Genomic DNA, 20,205 nt, shown 5'->3' with positions numbered 1-20,205 from the left:
CAGCTATGCTGCTCTCTGCTTTCCTGCTCTTTTTGGAGCACACCATTAGTATATTTGTCGAAATTGATTTGCATCAGAATTCTGGCGCAGCGTCTTGTAATCGCCCGGACTCCGAATGTGATGAAGATCAGAAGCATTAGGAAATTGTGACCATGTCTGTGCTGGTTGCTCAATTGCTTATCCTATTGGTAATCTTATTTCTCAACTGATATATAGACGGCAGGAAGGTGCTACAACGAGACACCAAGGACTCGAACACCGAGAAGAGGACAACTCACAGCATCTACCTGAAGAGGACTGAGGGGTCGCCATCACATCAAGGTAACACTGGGTGGATGGTCGTCTACCTCAGATATCAGTCTGAGGTAGTCTCGCAGTGGTGACGCTGTTCTCATGACGCTGTTCTCATGACGCCGGACTCTTGTTCTATTGCTAACATTTATCCAAAATGAACCACTTCACATTTAGCTGGTAAATCGCTTAATAGGAAACTCCCTATGACAAACCTTTATGGCATATCCATGAGTAATGCTCCAAGCAAATGAATTTCATGGACAGGATTACGGCTTTTGTGAGAATTCTTCCTGCTTTATTAATTCATATGTGCAGTTCACAGATAATAGAGTACGCGTTTCGGTTCTATTGGAACCTTTCTCACCTCTAAGTTACCTTAAAAACCTTATCATTAATTAAACAAACTTGATTCAATTAAAAACATCTTTCAATTAAAACGTCTGACTGGTAGGACTGTTCCCATCACTCCCATTGACTGTAATATCGCTGCAGGTACAACAGAAAAGACAATTGCTGAGGTATCCGTCGCTGAAATATTGTTGTAATAAATGATACACCGAGCGATGTATAACACTGCAGGTGAGTAGTTTTATATACATACATGTAATGCTCTGGACAGACCGCAGAGGGGCCAGTGGGGGTAATGGCTGTGGCTCCAGTGCCTCCACCTCCCGAACTGCAGCTGTAGGGCATTAACAGTGTGAACAATTCTCTAGTGTGGTGTTTACCTTTTTTGGGGTGGTGCTATCCGTGAAGTCGGATAGGGTAAGGCCGGCTGCACATGGCTGGATTTGAATTGCAAAATCTCACTGGCCAGACTATCCGCAGTATAAAAGACCTCCTGCACACAACAAGAAATTGCAGGTACACTGTGTCACCGGCCGGACACATGGTCGGGATCCTGGATATGGAATCCAAACCGATCATGTGCAGCCGGCTTAAGATGGTAAATTTGTCAAGTTTGTGATGCCAGTCTGTATACTTCCTTCCAGAGTGCGATGTGGTAAACCTCAGTGCAGATGTTGCGGTGGTGAGAAGGGAACCCCATGAGTCAGGATTATCATTAAACAATAAAATGCTTTATTTGAGACAAAATCTGTTGTTCTACAGGTTTCCAAGAGCACACCTTCACGGGTGTGGTATAATTGAACTGGTTGGGTGTGGAGTTTCTCCAGCCAATCACCATAGGTATGGTACATATAAATAATAGCCTCTCTGGCTAGAGGGAGTGTTTTCCTCATTCCTCCTGGTGTTTGCATTCCTGCATGTAGTTCTATTGGTGTGAACAGTGATGTGTGGTGTGGGTCTGTGCAAGGTGCCGGACATGTGGTGTGATCAATCCTGTTCCATTTTAGATGAATTCTAGGATGTGTTGGTATAAACTGTATCCTGCGCAGCTGGATCGTTTACCATCTTCGGGCGAGCTAGGTCCCTAGGTTCCAGTGCGGGGCCGTCTTTATAGGGACAATCACCCTGCTTGCAGGCAGGTGTCATGTGGAAGTTGTCTTGTTAGAGTAGGGACCTGCTAGATGAGGACCCTTGAAGTTGGTTTGCGGGTTTAAGTGACTTGGACAATCCGCAAACTAATACCTCATACTTTTATAGCTATTCCATTTGGTTATGAATGGAGGTATGCAAGGTGAGTGTTTTTGGTCGTTTGTCAGTGCTTATGTTACGTCTGTCCATGAGGTCACTGAGAGAGAGTGAGTCCTGAAATACAACTGTGCAAGACTAATTTTGCCACACAGCTGGAAAACACGTTGCAAGGTATATACTTGACAGATGAGTGAAGAAGAGAAAGCCTCATAGAGAGTGAAACATATCTTTTATTAATATTAGCCACTAAAGAGAGCCCCCATTACTGCCACCAGAGTTTTATTGAATTGCAGTTTGAATTTTGCACCTGGATAGACCCATTACATTTATGTACCACAAATGCATGCCTGCTACATACTTCTTTCAGAGATTTAGGCCTCATGTCCACGGGGAAAATCAGATCCGCTGCAGATTCTACATGTAGAATCTGCAGCGGGTCCCTGCTGCCCCGCGGACATGAGCGCCGAAAATAAGAATTTAAAAGTATTTACCATCCGTAGCGGGCGGAGAAGATCAGCTGTTCCTCACGGCCGGATCTTCATTTTCGGCCGGCGGATGAATTCCTGACGCCGGCGGCACGTCGCCGGCACGTTGCCGACGTGCCGCGCGCATGCGCCGGGCACATCCGCCGAGCCGAAGCAAGGAAGATGCGGCCGTGAGGAACAGCTGACATTCCCCGCCCGCGCCGGATGGTAAATACTTTAAATTCCTATTTTAGGTCTCCCGCGGATCCGGACGGCTTCCATAGGCTTCAATAGAAGCCCGCGGGAGCCGTCCCCGCGGGAGACCCGCACGAAAATGGAGCATGGTCCGGATTTTTCCATGCTCCATTTTTTTTTAAATCCCTTTTATTGACGATCCGCGGGTATTTATCTACCCGCGGGTGGTCAATGCATCCCTATGGGATGCGGATCCGCATGCGGGAGATCCGCTGCGGATCTTAAATCATATTTTGCCCGTGGACATGAGCCCTTTAAGTGCAGCACACCTGCAGCTATTCTTCGCCACTCATTGGGGTCTGCGGTCATTCTCCTCAGCTCACTGGAGTCTGCGGTCGTTCTCCTCAGCTCACTGGAATCTGCGGCCTCCTTGCTCAGCTCACTGGAATCTGTGGCCACCCTGCTCAGCTCACTGGAGTCTGTGGTCATTCTCCTCTGCTCACTGGAGTCTGTGGCCACCCTCCTCTGCTCACTGGAGTCTGTGGCCACCCTTGTCTGCTCACTGGAGTCTGTGGCCACCCTCTTCTGCTCACTGGAGTCTGTGGCAACCCTCTTCTGCTCACTGGAGTCTTTGGCCACCCTCATCTGCTCACTGGAGTCTTTGGCCACTCTCCTCTGCTCACTGGAGTCTTTGGCCACCCTCCTCTGCTCATTCCATCTTTGGCCACCCTCCTCTGTTCATTCCATCTTTGGCCACCCTCCTCTGCTCACTGGAGTCTTTGGCCACCCTCCTCTGCTCACTGGAGTCTTTGGCCACCCTCCTCTGCTCACTGGAGTCTTTGGCCATCCTCCTCTGTTCACTGGAGTCCTTGGCCACCCTCCTCCGCTCACCGAGGGCTGTGGCCACCCTACTCCGCTCACTGAAGTCTGCGGCCACTCTTTTCTACTCAGTGTGGTTTGCGGTTGTTCTCCTCTGCTCACTGGAGTCTGCGGTTGTTCTCCTAAGCTCACAGGAGTCTTTGGGCACCTTCTGGCCACATATATAACAGCATTCAGCGTGACATAATCACAAATAGTAATATAATGGCATATACAGTGCATTATTAACAGTGAGAACAGTGCAGCAACATCTATAAGCATTTAAAGACACAGTACAGAACAAATGTATAGTTGCCCTGGACACCTTACAGTTGGAGGGTTGGGGAGGGGATGTGGTTCTAGTTGGAGGGTCAGTTGGGAGGTCTCAGACTGGTGGATTGTGTCTTTGATTGGAGGTTCGAGGGGAGGATTTTGGCTGGTGGGTTGGGGGAAGGTCTTTGATTGGAGGGTTGGGGGATTTGGGGTTTGTGTCTATATTTTTGAAAATCTCCATAAAGCACAAGTTAAAGAAAGTAAAGGTGTAGGGCTTGACTTGGTGTCTGCAGCGCCATCCAACAGCAAAGGTGGGTTTATGGAGTCTAAAGTTATCCTATACTAAAAAATTAAAAAGACAAGACCCTGATAGTCATAACCCTCCAGTGTCTTGGACACGTGTGGACTTTCTAGGGTGACATGTTAGTAGACGCCCGCTGACTCCTCACCACATTATACAAGTGTAAGGACTCTGCTCACTCTTCTCTTCTCTCAGCACATCTATTTGCAACCGAGAAGTTCTGCACTGATCCCGGGATCAACTCTGACTGAGGCTGAATGATGGACTACGGAAGGAAAACCTTCATCTTCCTCACACTTTGTGCACTCGGTAAGAGGAGATTGATGAGACAAATAGTTATCAAAGAGATACAGAAGGTCAAAAACTGGTGCAACAATGGTGCAGGGGGTGATTCCTAAATATGTGTGAGATGTCACTGATGTAAAATGGATGCAACAATGGTGCCCGGGTGACTCCTAAATACGTCACTGATATAAACAGGTACAACGACGGTGCCGGGTTGACTCTTTACAATATCACAGATTAAAATGTGTAACAGTGGTGCTGGGCAAGGGCATACATACTAATGAGACAGACCATATGGCTGCTATTGGGCGCACTGAGAGAGGGGGCCCAGCTATGTTTTCTCCCACCCCCATTTCTACTAGGTGGGTGGATTTAGCGGAGGACTCCCCATGGCGAGAATTTACGGGGGCGGGGGAATTGAAATATAAGCCCTATCCTGAAAATAATCCCTAGGTACAGAAAAAAAAATCCCCGCCTCCTGAAAGCTCTGGCTCTGATTGGCTGAGCTCTGTGACCAATAAGAGGCAGCAATTTCAGGAGGCGGGGATTTTTCAATTCCTGGCCAGAAGAGATGCTGAAGAAGAGTGATGGGGACCTGCAAGAAGACGCGCCAGAGTTGACAGCGCTTCTAAGGTGATGTTTTGGGTTTTTTTGCAGCTAGGGATTATTTTCTGGGTAGGGCTTATATTTCAAGCCCACCGCCCCCGAAAATCCTTACCATGGGGAGTCCCCTCATCAATGACCACTGTGATAGTACTGTCACAGTGTTCAGTGATGAGGGAACTCCCCACGGAGATGAAGGAATCCTCTGCCCCTGCTGTCACAGCAGTGGCAGAGGATCACAATCATCTCCCACTGCTTTCAATAGGGCTGGCGCTGCTGCCATCAGCCCCAGTGGAAACAATGGGCGAGATAGCAAAAAGATAGGACATGCTGTGATTTTGTTTTCACACTGCATTGCAAGCGTTAAAACCTCGCACATATGAAGGGAGCCATTGGCTTCATAATTTAGCGATTTCTCGCAGCTTTGCAGCGCTGAGAAATCATGCAATTTCATCGCCAGCGTGAAGGCAACTCCAGAAGGATTGCGAGAGCGATATCAGGCTGTCAATCACTGTCCGATATCACTCTTGCTAGTGTGTAGGAAACCTTAATAGCCTGTGCGTCTCATCAGTCCTGTAATAGACTTTCATTTTTAAAAAATCTGTTTTACCCCTGTAAATGCAGACTGAAGTTCCGCCCTGCTGCAATCCACTGCTTCTCGTCAGGCATTCAGCTTCTGTCGTAACTGGAATGTTAAAATAGCTGTGAGTGCTATTTGCACTGGCTTCTCCCTTCACTCACACGCCTGTCAGACCTGCAATCATTGTGTGCAAAGTCTGCGCTTTCCAATGTTATATAATGTGCTATTTGCATTTATTTTTATGGTATAGGCATTATATGCGTTTCCAGTTTGCTGTGGGCAAAGCAGCAGAATTCTTATTGGACAGATCTTTATTAGCTGCTTTTACTATCTCTTGTGTGTTTGAATGGTCACAGTATATATACAGATCACTATATATGCTGTGATCAGTAAAGCAGCTGATAAAGATCCATCCAATAACAATTCTGCTGCTTTACCCACAGCAAACTGGAGACACATATAAAGCCTACACCATAAGGATAAGTGCACATAGCAGGTTATATAACATTTGGAGAGGCAGAGATTGTACACACTGACTGCAGGTTTGAGAGCAGTGTGAGTGCAGAATGAGCCTGTGAAGATAACCCCCACAGCTATTCTAACATCTCACAACATTACTACAGAAGCTGAACACCTGAAAACAAGCAGTGGATTGCAAAGGGGTTGCACCTCAGTCTGGATTTACAGGGATAAAACAGAAAAATATTTAATGAAAGTCTATTACAAGACTGATGTATGTCTTTGTTAAAACATTTTTATAGATTAGACTGCGCAGGTTTTTTCACATGCTAACTTTATAGTTCACTACATTATAGACTCAGCAATATCACAGTTTTTTAACTTTTTTCTTTTCATTTTTTTCAATAATAGATGAGGTCATGAGGGATAAAATGCAAATTAACTTATTGTTTTTTTTAATGTATTTTTTTTAAATTTTCTTTCTAGTGCCACTGGAGAACGTCTGGCCTTCTGACTGCTCACATACTTCGATACTTCTGTATTCTCATGTACCCTCTAGGTGGTTTCCATAGATGCGGATATGAGCATTGCTGTTAGACCACCAGTTGCCATAGCAACTGATCAGCATCCTGCCATCCCATGACAGAGGAACAATAGCGTACACTTAGGTTCTGCATCCCTAGTGACTGCGGCATCAAAGAGATTAAACTGACGAGATCGGAGCTCGTCCCAACCCGAATGCTCCCGCAGCTGCCTGTACTGATGCCGATTAGCCTCATTACATCACCATCTTCCCAGCTACGCACATACTGTATGGGGGCCATTAGTGGGAGCAGTAATGACCCCTATGTAGGCAATGACGTACCCCGGGGGCGGAGCTTACTGATTTTAGCCTTTTTTTGCATTCTCATTAGGTATTTCTCACTATGAACACAATGTTAGTCATCCAGTTTGTTGAGCACTCAGGACATTGTGGGATATGTCTAAAGGCTGAAGAATCAGGAGAATAGAGTGCCATTTCTCTACTATTTCTGCTCTGCTATAGAAACAATTGCGTAAGGCTGTTGTCACATGCAGCGTTTTTCTGAAAAACCTTGCAATTCGATTTCTCTTCTTATTTCTTCCACAGTTGGAGCAAATGAAGCGCAGCCGCTCGTTACTATTCTGGAAATTTTCATCTCCATCCCATCAACCCACATCGGAGATACGGAGATCGTGTCTGCTGTCCTTAACACAACAGCTGACCACCCATTCAGGTACACAGTCGTAGCCCAGAAGAATCAGACAAAATGCATCAACTCCACCGATCCCCTCTGCCTGTCTTTGATCCAACCGCCTGCGCTGGACGTGTCGGTGTCCATAAGTGCCAGTAACGGTAAAAATGTCACCTACTCTGCCTTCATTAATGGGTCACTTGCGCTCGCAGTACATGTCGGCCCTGAAGTCAGTGTGAGGCCCCAGATGTTGAGCGGTGGAAGTGACGCAATTACCTTCCTGCTGGATATTACGTACAACAAGGACAACACAACAAGGCACCTTTTCGGCTCAAGACGACGACAACATACAGGATTCGGCAACGGCATCGGCTTCGGTAACGGCAACGGCTTCGGCAACGGCTACGGCAATAGCTACAGCAACAGCTATGGCAACAGCTACGGCATCGGCTTCGGCGTCTCATTTGTCCAGACACGCAGAACCACAGTAGTAAACGACGGCACCGGGACTGGATACTGGAACGGGGAGCCCGCCTTGCGTGAGTCACAACCCTTACATACTTCTATGTAATATAGTAGGAGGCGATATAACAGTGGCGGGGATCTCCGGGACTGATCGTCTCTCCTCGGGGGAAGGCGCTGTTTTTGGATAAAGGGATTTTTTTCTTATTTTAGGTATATTTGGCTCATTTATACCGTTTGTGTTTAATGACGAGTTATTCTACCTTATTACTCCATTTTCGGGATCTCTTCTTCCTGTCAATAAATAGAAAGCTTTCTGTACATCCAAAAGATTTAAATCCCATCAGGATCATGTCCAGGAGACACAGATGTGGTTCATTACAATGTGTCAGAGCTTCCTCTTGGACTTGATCAGGATGGAAATAAAAGTCTCCCATTCATTGACAGGAAGCAGAAATCATGAGGGAGGGAGGTGTTTATGATAAATTATAATGACAGCTCATTGATTTCAATTAGAATTGTGTAATACCTCACTCTTTCTGCGGAGGAGCTGCAAAAATATGGAGCACATACTGCCAGGTGGCGGCTGATTCCAGGGTCTCAGAAGCGAGTCCCCTGTGACCAACTTGCCATTGGGGACCTTGCTGATATTATGGGGGTGTGCAAAAAATGGAGGATTTTACAGAGCAGAAATCTAAGTAAAACCTGCAGTGAGCTAGACGAAGGGCAGACCAATGATATAGGGAAAAGCAGCGGGGAATGAGATGGTAGTCACAGTGGCTCTGCTGCTCCCCTAAAACCTGGAAAATCATGATCTGGCGCAGTATGCCACATGCAGTGAAAAAATTGGCACTTGTTATAGCCTGCTGCCCACAGGGTTGGACAGGTTGAGATGGTAATACCCCAGTGGGATGCTACCTGCAGAGTTGGAAGGTGTTGTTTTGTCGTGACTTCAGCTTGTGTATGGGTGGAGACCCATTCCAAGCAAAACAATGAAATACAAAAATGTGGAAAAATAAACAAAAAGGGGGGGGGGCACTTCTGTCCTGCCTAGAACGCTTAGTCTGATACCTCAGTGCAAATGTTGTTGATGGCTGGGCTTATCTCTAACCAATTTACTTTCCTTTGCTTGCTGTGTCTATGTATGGCTGACTTAGATCTCATTCTCCTCTTCTCTCCTCTCCATTTCCTCTTCTGTCTTCACTGACAATCTTTAGTACTCACACTTCAGTTGTTCTCCTTCCCACTGCACTGACTTTCTCCTTGTTCTTCCCAGGCCTCTCTCAAGCTTAGCTTTGTACTTGAAAGACTCTCTAAACTCTGCCCATTCTCTCCTTTTGTACTGTCACTAACCCAGCCTATCTAGGGACTCTTTCAATCACAGGCCCTCTAAACCTGGCTAACCACTCCTCTGACTATTGTTAGGTGACCTGTACTCACCAGGGGCTGGAGAATATTACCAGAACCCCTAATTTAGTGAGAAATATAAACACCAAACAATCCTAACATTTCACACATATCATACATCACATTTAACTGATTGAACACTGTAATCATTACAGAAAGTGCTGGAGTGCCCCAATCTGACGTACTACAGTTCTGCAGCCTCGTACGTCCGTCACTCGCTGCACCAGGTCATCATTACACGTCTTCTGCAACTTCCTCTGCTCTGCCGGCCACCCGCTCTACAGGCGGTCACACACCTGACAAGCGGTTTGGATCTATTGGGGCACCTGCCACTGGAGCCCCCCACAGTGCACTGCACCTCCCATAATGCACTGCACCCAGGGGGAAAAACTATCTTGCAGCTCCTCAGAATCAGGACAAGTTAATTAATGAGGATTCACTGAATCTTTATGTGAGGGTTCATGGTGTGAATCTCCTTTACAGGCCATCTGTCCCCACTCCTGTTAGTAAATGCATGTATTCCCTATGAAACAACAATTCTGGAGCATTCTTCCTTAGGGCTGTGCCCTGTGCTGTCCCTCTACTGTTCCTCCTGGAGATGTAAAAATACATTGACAACTGGGTGTTACCATTCCTCTTGTCCCTGTGCACTCTGACATAGTCCAATCAGTGCTTACTGTGTAGGGATGCTTCCTACGGACAAGGGGAATGGCAATGTTCAGTTGTGCATGTAGTCATACATTTCCAGGAGGAATAACAGAGGAACTGCATAATGCAGAGTTTGAAAAAAAAAGGATACTCCAGTATCAGGAAAACTCGCAGGTCTTCTTTAAGGAGGCAATTGAGACATCCAAGAAAGGACGGCTGCTATGACTGTGTGGACTTCAGGCTATGAGGTTTCATTATGTGATTTCTCTGCAGGTTCCGCTCCGCTCTGCGCTCTAATCCTCCTGGCGCTGCTTCCAGTTTTACTTCTCAAGTGATTCCCATGTGACAGATGAGGGTGAGTAGTGAAGACCCTGAAATCCCCCCCGTCTTGTGTCTCTACTGGACAGGATTGCTGTACGACTATCAGGACCCCGACTTCCTGATGACTGGGGGTCCCAGATTTAAGCGGTGTACACACTACAAGTAGAGGATACTGCACCCTGCAGAGAGCTTCTGAACCCCCCTACCCCCTACAATTTGCACCCGTCCTCCCTCATAAATACTGAGGCTGATGACGCGCCGCCATATTTCGGACACATTTTGCATCCATGATACGGATGTGCGTCCCGGCCAGAAGGATCCGATGCGCGGAGTTCAGGAGAGCTGCGGTCGGCCCGGATGTTCATCTCTATTACGGATGGAAAAACGCTCTGAAATACGGTGCTGTGTCACCGCTACAAGTGATGGATACAAGAAGGATGGATAATCTGCCTCCTCATGTGCAGAGAGCTTTAACCCCTTAATAGCAGGACCATTTTTAGCTATTTTCCACATGTTCGGCCTTTGTAGCATTTCGGGTTTTGAGCGGCTTTTCCCTTCATTGTTTGTGACAATGAGATGTGATTTCCTCTTCTCAGATCACAACGTCCGTAAACGACATTCAGACCTCCATGTGAAGAGGCTCTCCGGACCTCGGATTATCCCCCTGATAAAAGATGTAGTGAAGGGATACATCCACGGATTATGCTTATTCGCCGTCCTGTACGCAGCGCAATAATACTTATATGTAATAGCTTGAATAAAGATACAACCTGCTCTGCTTTCTGACATTGTACAGACGGTTGATGATTACGTCCGCTGTTGGGGCGTCCGCTTGTGTGCAGTTAGCGATAACAACAGATGGTTCAAAATTACAGAATCCGCAAATAAGAATAAAGATGCCTCTCACTTCACCCAAGTGCAGTCCAGGGGCTCCTCCCCTCTGGGCTCTAAGTGCGGTCCGGGGCTCCTCCCTTCTGGGCTTAAAGTGTGGTCCGGTGCTCCTACCCTTTGGGCTCTCATTGCGGTCTGGGGCTCCTTCCCTCTGGGCTCTTAGTGCTGTCTGGGGCTCCTCCCCTCTGGGCTCTTAGTGCAGTCTGGGGCTCCTCCCCTCTGGGCTATAAGTTTGGTCCAGGGCTTCTCCCCTCTGGGCTCTAAGTATGATCTGGGCCTCCTCCCCTCTGGGCTATAAGTGTGGTCTGGGGCTCCTCCCCTCTGGGTTCTAAGTGTGGTCCGGGGCTTCTCCCCTCCGGGGTTCTAAGTGTGGTCCGGGGCTCAAAGTGCCGACCGAGGCTCCTCTCCTCTGGGCTCTAAGTGTGGTTCGGGGCTCCTCCCCTCGGAGCTCTAAGTGTGGTCCGGGTCTCCTCCCCTCTGGACTCTAAGTGTGCTCCGGGGCTCCTCCCCTCTAGGCTCTAAGTGTGGTCCGGGGCTCCTCCCCTCTGGGCTCTAAGTGTGGTCCGGGGCTCCTCCCCTCTGGGCTCAAAGTGTGGTCCGGGGCTCCTCCCCTCTGGGCTCTAAGTGTGGTCTGGGGCTCCTCCACTCTGGGCTCTAAGTGTGGTCCGGGGCTCCTCCCCTCTGGGCTCTAAGTGTGGTCTGGGGCTCCTCCACTCTGGGCTCTAAGTGTGGTCTGGGGCTCCTCCACTCTGGGCTCTAAGTGTGGTCCGAGGCTCCTCCCTTCTGGGCTCTAAGTGTGGTCCGGGGCTCCTCCCCTCTGGGCTCTAAGTGTGGTCCGGGGCTCCTCCCCTCTGGGCTCTAAGTGTGGTCCGGGGCTCTTCCCCTCTGGGCTCTAAGTGCGTTCTGGGGCTCCTCCCTTCTGAACTCTAATTGCTTTCTGGGGCTCCTCCCCTCTGGGCTCTAAGTGCGGTCCAGGGCTCAAAGTGCAGACCGGGGCTCCTCCCCTCTGGGCGCTAAGTGCGGTCTGGGGCTCCTCCCATCTGGGCTTTAAGTGTGGTCTGGGGCTCCTCCCCTCTGAGCTCTAAGTGTGGTCTGGGTCCCCTCACCTCTGGGCTCTAAGTGTGGTCTGGGTCTCCTCACCTCTGGGCTCTAAGTGTGGTCTGGGGCTCCTCCCCTCTGGGCTCTAAGTGCAGTCAGGGCTCCTCCCCTCTGGGCTCTAAGTGCGGTCCAGGGCTCCTCTCTTCTGGGCTCTAAGCACGGTACGGGGCTGGGTGATGGGTTAATGTCTGCAAAACATGAGCTGTCTGCCTGTGAAAGTATCAATTGTGCCCTGCCACATGGTATGAGAGAAGGTATAAATGTGAGTGCTTGAGAGCGAGAAAAGGGTCATCGATCTTGGCTTCCATCTGAGTTACACCTAAACAAAGAAGCACATGGGGGCACCTTCAGCCCTCATGTGTTCAAGATGAAGGAAGAGGAGAGATTTCCCGAGTGCAAGAATCTGCATGGATAGTAAGTGAGCCCCAAAGAGAGAGAGTGAGCAGAGAGCCAGTTCAGTCTATCGAGGCCTAGTGCAGAAGTACGCAACTGTCTATTTTGACATCCGCGCATCCTTAAGTCTGGGACCACCGGTGGAGGTACTTCTCTGACCGAGAGTCTGTATAGTGTTCCTACTCCCATTCTCCTCCGGAGTGTTCCCCGTCCAGGAACGGTGCCTGACAGGTAACATAGACTACAGGACCGGTATCATCCTGAGTTTCCTCCCAGACCTCAAATCTCCTGTCTTGCTTGCACTAGTGTGTCTTTTGAATTCGTGCCTTGTATTGCTGAAGTTATTTCCAGGCCCTGACCATTCCCGCGACCTGAGGTACTTAAACTGTCTGTGGCTTACTTATTTCAGCCCGCTGATGTTCATGCCGGGGAATGGTGGCGTCACTCGTGAAAAATCTCTCTACAACTGTTACCCTGTTTATTGGGCATCCCCATGCCGGGAGTGTCTGGAAGAGGCCCAGCGCTGCCCTGGCCTTGGCTACATGTGTCCCTTCTGGAAGGAGCGTGGCAAGTGCCTCTGTGCAAGCCAACACTTTACCCTCCCAGCTCCTCAACGTACATCATGTGTCGAGGGTTACCCTACAGGACGCTGCATGGAGTCTAAGTGTGGTCCGGGGCTCCTCCCCTCTGGGCTCTAAGTACGGTCTGGGGCTCCTCCCCTCTGGGCTCTAAGTACGGTCTGGGGCTCCTCCCCTCTGGGCTCTTAGTGTAGTTTGGGGCTCCTCCTCTCCATGCTCTTAGTGAAGTTAAGGGCTCCTACATTCTAGGCTATAAGTGCAATCCAGGACTCCTCCCTCCCCGACTCTAAATATGGTCTGTGGCCCCTCCTGCAACAGGAATTACTGTAGTTAGAACATCGGTTACATGCTTAGACCTCCCACACCCGCTCTTTGGGGATTTCCAGACTCTGACATTGTTTGCAGTACAGAGCGCAGTATGGCGTTGCTACATCACAACCTGATAGAAGTAAATGTGGACGCGCGGTAAGCTGCCACCTCCATTAGGTTTGGATTTCCAATGAATGGCCAACGCACCCCAATCCCTCCGCCATGCCATTATACATCCAGACTGAACATCACACTTACAGAAGACTCGGTAATGTTCCTGGATTTCCCTCATCTTTCCCTGGATTTCTTCATCCTCCTTCAGGGTTCCTAGTTTTCCCTCCTCACCCCCAGCGTTCCTCAGTGAGCTATACCTTCTCTCCGGGATTTCACCCATCATCAGTTGATTGTTGGGGATCCAAGTGGCAGGTCCCCACCCATCATCTATTGATGCCCCTTTAATACATTTGTCTCATGTGGCGGCACCTCCCTGCATCGGATGGAAATCTACGCCGGCAATGAGTTCTAGTGTGATGTATTACAGATTCTGGTGTATATTATACTAAATGTCCCAGGCTGTGCATGGCCACGCCCCCTAACATTAACGCCCGCCCACTGTTCGATAAATGCCCCAAACTGCAGCTTTTGTATGCCAGAAAACTGCTTTACTGTGTGTTTTGCACAATTTTGGTGACTCCTGCAACAAACAGGCCACACCTCTTTTCCACAAAGGAACGCCCCAAAATGCGACATTGTGTGTGAAATTTGGCACCAAATTTTGGCACAACTTTTGTCGTGAACTAAGCCAACTAATAGGTGGCATAAAGTCAGAGGAGTTGTCTCACGATGCTCAGTTAATCTACCCTTCTCCATTTCTCACCACTTTCTAAGATCTCTGCTTGATGTCAGTGAGTGACTACAGGCTTGTACTTCTTACAGCTGAGAGGTTGCTGCGATTAGATCCAGTTTCCGCCTCAGGTTGTAGGCGGCCATGTTCTTATACTTTAACAGCAAGCAGAGATCTTACAAAGGGGGCTGAATAGAAACACCGGGTAATATTACAGAACTAAAGCTAGTTGTAGAAAAACTACAGAACCTCTACACAACTACAACTACTACCCCCACCGTCCACAGGACTGTGAGATCTTCCAAATCCTCCATCCATGTTTTACCTTCTCTTACATCCGCTCATCAACTCGGAGCAGAACAAAGCAGCGGAGGCCGGAAGACTAATTGTGCTAAACAGGAAGTGCAGCCATCAGTCCTACCAGATCAGAGCAACTTATGCTGTGCGGTTATGTCCAGACATCACACAATAGAGCAGTTTTACCTTGATTGTCCCTTTAAAGAGACTCTGTCACCAGATTTGCGTTGTCCAAGTGACGATGTAGTGTCCCAGAACAACATCCTAGTCCCCTCCATAGTTGTAATACATATCTGTCTTATGTGGATGCACTGTGCAAAACTGTCATGTCTATCTTCTGTATGTGTTGCAAAGCTGCGGCGTCTGAAGGGTTAACTCCCATAAAATCATTGCCTGTCAGCTCTGCTGCTGAATGTATCTATCTTACTGTGTCATGTGGTACAAGTGAGGTGATAAATCTGAGTGTCTGAGAGCGGGAAGGGGTTATTCTTCAATCTGTGTTAGAGTAGGGTTCCGTCTTACCTTCTGTTCGGCGCTAACACAGAGCCGCAAGGCAGCACCTTCAGCTTCCATGTTGGTGAAGATGGAGGAAGAGGAACAACTACCCGTAGCGCATGTAGAGTGGATGTAATCGGAGTGAGTCTAATGCAGAGAAAGAGAGAGCGCACAACCCCCAACATCCTGCTTCACACAAACCAGGCATTTATTTTTCATGTGTGGCCGTCTGCCAATAGGATCACCACACAGAGGTACCTGATTTTCACACCCACGCGGAGAATGTGCAGGGTGCATTTAAACTAAGTCTTCTTCTAAGTTTGTCTTGCCAGAGAGGATCTTGTCTTTTTACCTCCTCTGGAGTATATATAATGTCCAGGAACGGTGACATATAGATAACGTGGACTAAAGGGCCGTATTGTTCCTGTGTATTTCTCCTCCCAACTTCTGAGCTTCTGTCTGTAATTGCTGCCGTGAATCTACCTGTAATTACCTGTATGCAACATTTTACTCAAGTAAAGTTTTACAGGGCCCCAACCATTCCTGAGGACCCGAGGTACGATACACTTGTCCAGTGTTTATTACTCCGCCGCATAGAATAACAGTGTGGGAACAATGGCGTACCAACGTGATATACATATATACTGCCATAAGCATTCCCCTGTGTTACCACTCGGTTACACCGTGACAAGGACTAGGCCTCCGGCCATACCCACAGTGTCCATTTCTCCGTGACACTACTATATGTAGCGTCTCTCGGGACATACGCCATTACAAATGATGACGTCTCTCTTGGGACATTACAACAGGCATCATGAACTCTGAACAGGCGCAGACACTGCAGTCTGTTTATTTATTCTGAAGTGCTGCAGAGTTTCAGAAGACACTGCAAATATCACCTTGGATCAGGGGTTGGAATCAAGGGAGCGGAGCCTCACAACGCACCCCTAGTTACAGTCAAGGTCCAGGGTATAATAGATAATGGGAGAGATCTCTGTATTGTCCCCTGATATATTTATACATAGTTATTAGAGCGCCTCCTTGTTACAATCCTGGGTATAAATAGATGATGGGAGAGATCTCTGTACTGACCCCTGATATATTAATGCATGGTTATTAGAGCGCCTCCTTGTTACAGTCCTGGGGATAATAGATGATTGGAGAGATTTCTGTATTGTCCTCTGATATATTTATACATAGTTATTAGAGCGCCCCCTTGTTACAGTCCTGGGTGTAAATAGATGATGGGAGAGACCTCTGTATTGTCCTCTGATATATTTATATGTAGTTATTAGAGCGCCTCCTTGTTACAGTCCTGGGTATAAACAGATGATGGGAGAGATCTCTGTATAGTCCTCTGATATATTAGACATAGTTATTAGGTCGCCCCTAAGCCATCTTTCTTCTAAACTAAATAACATCTTTCTTCTAAACTAAATAACAATTTTGCTAACCTTCCTGGGTATTGTAGTCCGCCCATTCCATTTATTACTTTAGTTGCCCGCCTTTGTACCCGTTCAAGCTCTGATATGTCCACAAAACTGTCCACAATATTGCATGTGCGGTCTGACCAGTGACTTGTAACGAGGAAGAAGAATGTTCTTGTCATGCCCCATAGACATCTTTAGATGCCCCCATGATCCTATTTGCCTTGGCAGCAGCTGCCTGACACTGGTTGCTCCAGTTAAGCTCACAGTTAACTAAAATCCCCAAGTCCTTTCCCATGTCAGTGCTCCCTAGTGGTTTCCCATTTAGTGTGTAATGGTGACATGTATTTCCTCTGCCCCTGTGCATAACCCTACATTTATCAAACCTCATTTGCCAATTTTCTGCCCGATCTCCCAACTTATCCAGATCCATTTGTCAGGGTGTTTTATCCTCTTGTTAATTGCTTTGCATAATTTTGTATCATCTGCAAATATTGATATTTTACTCTGCAATCCTTATATCGGGTCATTAATAACTATATTAAAAAGAATAAGGCCCATAACCGCTGGATCGTCACCAGTCCTTCTCAGTAATCTGTCAACCTGATCCGTGATGTGTCGAACTCGAGCACCAGGGCGACAAGAAACCTTTCGACAAATCCTGGTCTTTGTGGCAGATTGCCCTGTCTGTCCCCTTGAGTCCACCACCACTCTGCCCTGCACTTCCCTTCCCCTTCTTACTGGAGCAGACATCCCCCTGGTGGTCAGAGTGCATGTCATGCTGCAGTAGTGCTAATCCTATAATGGCATCCGCCTCATCCACCAACTTTGTAAACTTGTTGGTGTGTGCCAGTTCAGGACTAGCCTCCCTAGATCTCTTCCCTCTACCCTTCCTCCTGTCACCCAGCTAGCTGCCTGCACATCCTGCCCTCCCATACTACCATCCACCCCAACATCTACCCCAGCGAGCGCCCGTTTAGTGAACAGCAAACTCCTTTCCATGGTGCCAATGGATCTCAGAGTTGCAAACTGGTCATTTAGATCCAGGATCCGGGCTTCCAAATGTGCAACATGCTCAGATCTCGTACAGCAGTCTGCACCTGCCTGTTTAAGGGCTGCACGCATGGCACGAGATGTACAATGGACGGCATTGTCGGTCATGGAGCACATTCTAGTGGGGATCATACAGATAGAGTAGATAAAAGTAATATATGAAAAAATAAAAATAGAGATGTGTAGGGGCCCGAAACACCTGTTTCTGGTCCCTCCATAACTGTCATACATGTAATGTCTTTTATGTGGCTGCACTATGCAATGTGTCTTATCTACTGTTATGTGTATTGCACAGCTGCAGCATGCAAGAGGTTAATGTCTGAAAGTGTCTGGGATATGTCTGAGAAAGTATCAAAATCTGTGTAGTCAGCTGACGTCTCCCTGCTACAAGTATGAGTGATTGAGAGCTAGATGGTGTATTTTTGAGTCTTTCATCATCTTCAATGGTTAGGAGTGGAGTAGGAGTGCCGGCCACATTGGGGTACCTTCACCCCTCATGTGGTGAAGTAATGGAAGAAGAGGAAAGGTACCCTGAGTCCTTCCATGCCAGGAACCACCTCTGAGGAGAGAAAGGAATAAGGAGTCCACCGTCTTCAAAAGTTCTGAGTGAGCGTCAGTGGAGTGTCATGTTTCTCCTCCTAATTCAGAGTACCGGAGTGTGCGTATCTCTAGGAGCGGAGCACTGCATATAACTTAGACTGTAGGTTTCATCCTTAGTTCTCCCTGACCGATCACCAAAAGCTGTCTTTCCTGCATGTGCGAGTAAGCTGTATTGTATGCCAATCATACAGTAAAATTCCCCAGTCATTCATTGCCTGTTCCCAATGATTTAGTTATTAAGTTCCAATCATGTGTGTAGACTCTCTTTATTCAACCACTGGATACTCAACGGTGTGAAAGGCACAGTGGTGTCACGCGTGACAACTTCAAATTCACCACACTTGTACAGGTAACCGCCACCCGGCGTTGCCTGAAAGAGGCCTAGCGGTGCCTTAGCCGAGGTTCTGTGAGTCCCTTTGGGGAGGAGTCTGGTAGAGCCACCGTGACAAGTTCCCAAATTTGTAGCAGGTGCCTCTGCTATGTAGTGGCAATAGAGTTCCAGCTCCAACAGTTCTCAGCCACGGACCCTGAGCAAGTAGTGTTTCACATCAGCACCAAAAGGTCCCAGGACAACAGCACCTCAACCTGTCCAACAATACAGCAGAACAGTTCAACTAGTCAGCTGCAGACAGAAGACAGAACCACAGTCAGATCCCCTTTATAGGCTTCTTCTTTTGGTCCATAGGTTAACATTGCTCATCCACTCCTGTTGAAGAAAGTTCCTGTCATTATGCTGGAGCTCCTTCTTGTGTCCAGTCCTGATACTGCAGTCTCTCATAAACAGTTTCAGAGGAATCTGACACCCTGCTACATACATGCCATGCAATTAAATTTGCAGAAATCAGAATGAAGATTCATTGCAAACTTAATTCAGTTGCAGAGGATAGCGGAGCGTAACATACTGAGCCATAACGTCTGTTATATTTCCAGTCACATGAGGCTTCATTCACATGAGCGTATATCGGCTGCACTTTCACGGCCGTCCTGCCCTATACCAACCTCGCATGCACAGGATGTGAATATATATGCTCTGGGGAGTGAAGCGGTTAATATGATGGGTAGATCCCAGGATGCTACTGGAATTTTCACAAGTGATATCAAATTACAAAGTGCTTTGAAAAACTTTCTTAAAAACCTTCTAATAAAACTTCAACTGGTTGGTTAGCTAAAGACTCATCTAGGAGAGTGTTGATGGCTAAAAAATGTACTAGGCCTATTAGGTGAGAATCTCTTTGAAAAAAACCCTCATTGGAGACATTGGAGGATATCTGGATCTAAGATGTTGTTCTTGGCACTGCAGTCATTAAATAATTCTTGAGTAAGCTTTAGTTGTTGAGGGTTACGTGAAGCCAGAAGTGTTTGTATTACGGTGTCAGACGAACCTTTGTCTGTTAACCTTAACTAGTCATCTTCCAGGCTGTGAGGTGAAGATGGCACAGGTCTGCTTGAAGAAGGAGGTCTGATCTGGGAGGAGAATTCAATAATTTCCCCCAACAGGGCTAGGATTAGAGGGAGTCAAACCCTGTGTGGTCAATAAGACATTATTGCAATCGCCTAACTCTCTCGTCCTGGATTTTGTCGAGAACCGAAGGTATCAGAGTGGTTGGGGGAAAGACATACACAATTTTAGACCAACTGAACGATAGGCTATCTATTTTCTCTGGGTGACCCTTTGAATAATACCTACTGAGTTTGGTGTTTTGGGCTGAGGCCTTTAAAGGGGTTCTGACATCAAAAAAAAAAAATTGTACTCACCTTGCCTGGCCTGGCCCGATCGCCAGGCAGGTCCCCTCCAGCCGGCATCTTCTTCTGTGCCTTTAAAGCAGAGCAGGAGCGGTCAAAAAGACCGCTTCCTGCTCTGGTCCGTCCATCAGGCACTTCCGAGGTCAACGGACGGACCGCCACAGCAAGCACATCACAAGCAGTGCTTGCTGTGGGCGGCCCGTCCGTCCGGCTGAACTCCGGAGTGCTGCGCATGCGCAGTGGAGACGCAGCCCGTCCTGACTCCTGTCAGAGGGCACCTCTCCACTGCGCATGCGCGCGATCCCGGAGCGGCGCGGCTCGTGCAGACAGAAGAAGAGGAGGAGTAGCGCCTGCCGGGAGATGACCCCCCGATGTCAACAACAACAGAAGACAAGGTAAGTATTATCTTTTTATGCTTTAGCAGCCATTAAACCATGGGTTCCCTGGGTCCATTAGGCACACCAGGGAACAATGGCTGCTAAAGCATAAAAACATTATTCATGTTAGAACCCCTTTA

General features: G+C 47.8%; 1 protein-coding gene across 2 annotated transcripts; it reads left to right on the top strand.

The window, feature by feature from the left end:
• The first annotated feature begins 249 nt into the window (after window positions 1-249).
• On the top strand, window positions 250-10,743 carry LOC136579786 (uncharacterized). Of its 2 annotated transcripts, none has more exons than XM_066579847.1 (5): window positions 250-321; window positions 4,177-4,290; window positions 7,038-7,661; window positions 9,913-9,994; window positions 10,557-10,743. In XM_066579847.1, exons 2-4 carry the CDS (start codon window positions 4,239-4,241, stop codon window positions 9,972-9,974), a joined length of 738 nt encoding a protein of 245 aa, XP_066435944.1. In that variant the 5' UTR covers window positions 250-321; window positions 4,177-4,238; the 3' UTR covers window positions 9,975-9,994; window positions 10,557-10,743. The 2 variants fall into 2 exon arrangements, with proteins under 2 accessions (XP_066435944.1, XP_066435945.1); XM_066579848.1 differs by lacking the exon at window positions 250-321 and adding an exon at window positions 804-873.
• The last annotated feature ends 9,462 nt before the right edge of the window (window positions 10,744-20,205 follow it).

The sequence above is a fragment of the Eleutherodactylus coqui genome, chromosome 10, assembly GCF_035609145.1.
Source record: "Eleutherodactylus coqui strain aEleCoq1 chromosome 10, aEleCoq1.hap1, whole genome shotgun sequence".
Classification (NCBI taxonomy): domain Eukaryota; kingdom Metazoa; phylum Chordata; class Amphibia; order Anura; family Eleutherodactylidae; genus Eleutherodactylus; species Eleutherodactylus coqui.
This window is presented reverse-complemented; position numbering and strand designations above follow the sequence as displayed.